General features: G+C 56.9%; 1 protein-coding gene across 1 annotated transcript; it reads left to right on the forward strand.

The window, feature by feature from the left end:
- The first annotated feature begins 695 nt into the window (after window positions 1–695).
- On the forward strand, window positions 696–1,380 carry ARL11 (ADP ribosylation factor like GTPase 11). Its single transcript, XM_062195341.1, has one exon. It carries the CDS (start codon window positions 696–698, stop codon window positions 1,242–1,244), a length of 549 nt encoding a protein of 182 aa, XP_062051325.1. The 3' UTR covers window positions 1,245–1,380.
- Window positions 1,381–1,671: the final 291 nt, after the last annotated feature.

The following is a 1,671-nucleotide window of genomic DNA, read 5'->3' on the forward strand; positions in this document are numbered from 1 at the left end:
AGCCTGGCCCAGTCCTGGCTGTGGCAGGCATTTGGGGAGTAAACCAATGGACGAAAGATCTCTCTCTTTCACTCTCTCCCTTCTCTTTCACTCTCTGTTGCTCTGCCTTTTAAGTAAATGAAAATAAACATTAAATAGATGTGGGGGTTTCTGTAAGACCACATGGAGTGTCCTAGAGGTCACTTACCTTAGTAGGGCAGTGGCCCGGCCACCAGCAGGTGTGAAAAGTCATGGAGAACAGGACAGGGCTGGCCTGGGGGGAATCCTGCAGGGAGCAGAAGTTCCCCACAAGCTGGGCTCTCCTCCCTCCATGTGTGGATCTCAGCACAGCTTCTGTTTCTGGGTTCAGGCTAACAGGAGAGGACAGAGCTTAGAGGCCACAGACAAGCAAGAATCCAAGACCTCTGTCTGGGATCTCCACTGAACCTGCTCTGCCTGCTTAGCACTCCTGGCTGCCTCTTTGCTTGAACCAGGGTGTGTGAGCCGTATTCCACGTCTCCAGGGTAGGCCCCCGGGAAGGGTCAGCTGTGGGGGTGGGGGTGGGGGTAGGGGTGGCTCACACACCCTCATTCCTGGGGCTGAAACCCCACCCTGGGGAGACGTTCCCTCTTTCAGAACAGAAGCTCCTCCCTGTGCCTGCACGGATTTGCGTTCTGATCTGTGCCCCCTGCCCGCAGGACTTGGCAGGAGCCACCATGGGTGCTATGAGTCCCAGAGGCCACAAGGCAGAACCCCAGGTGGTGATGATGGGCCTGGACTCAGCGGGCAAGACCACGCTGCTGTACAAGCTGAAGGGCCACCAGCAGGTGGAGACCCTGCCCACCGTGGGTTTTAACGTGGAGCCTCTCGAAGCTCCCGGGAACCTGTCGCTGACTCTCTGGGACATCGGGGGCCAGACGCAGCTCAGGGCCAGCTGGAAGGACCATCTGGAAGGCACAGACACCCTCGTGTACGTGCTGGACAGCACGGACGCAGCCCGCTTGCCGGAGGCTGTGGCTGCACTCACTGAGGTCCTGGACGACCCCAGCATGGCCGGCGTCCCCTTCCTGGTGCTGGCCAACAAGCAGGAGGCGCCCGATGCCCTTCCACTGCTAGAAATCAGGAGCAGGCTGGGCCTGGAGCGATTCCAGGACCACCGCTGGGAGCTCCAGGCCTGCAGTGCCCTCACTGGGGAGGGGCTCTCCGAGGCCCTGAAGAGCCTGCAGCGCCTTCTGAAACCCCGTAGCCACCTGTGTCCCCTGTGAGAGCCACAGAGGGGAGAGAGGGGAGGGCAAGAGAGCCCTAGCAGCCCAGAGCTCGGCTCGTGCAAACCAGAAAAACCAGCCACTCCCTGAGACCCTTAAGCTCTGTTTATCAAAGAAATCCTTCTGTTCTTGGAGATATTGGCTTCTTGGGATTTTCTGGGTGGTGCTTTTGTGGAGATTCAACTATTCTTTGAATAAGGATTCAATAAGAAGGAACAAAGAAACTGCACAGATTTCACGGAACAGCTCATTGCCAAGTGCGAGTGAAGCAACAAGGGGTTACAGAAAAGATACCCACATTCACACAGGAAAAAGCGTTTCCAAATCAGATGTGCTCATCATCTGGACAGGATCTCTTTCGAGATATGTGATTTCCCCGGTGGCTTTCGGGCATGTGTTGCTGTGGCTGTGACTGCGAGTAGCCAGA

This window comes from Lepus europaeus, chromosome 6 (genome assembly GCF_033115175.1).
Source record: "Lepus europaeus isolate LE1 chromosome 6, mLepTim1.pri, whole genome shotgun sequence".
NCBI classification, from domain to species: Eukaryota; Metazoa; Chordata; class Mammalia; order Lagomorpha; family Leporidae; genus Lepus; species Lepus europaeus.

What these genes read in the sequence shown, in the direction of transcription:
- ARL11 (XM_062195341.1), top strand. Translation starts at nt 696, where the DNA reads ATGGGTGCTATGAGTCCCAGAGGCCACAAGGCAGAACCCCAGGTGGTG.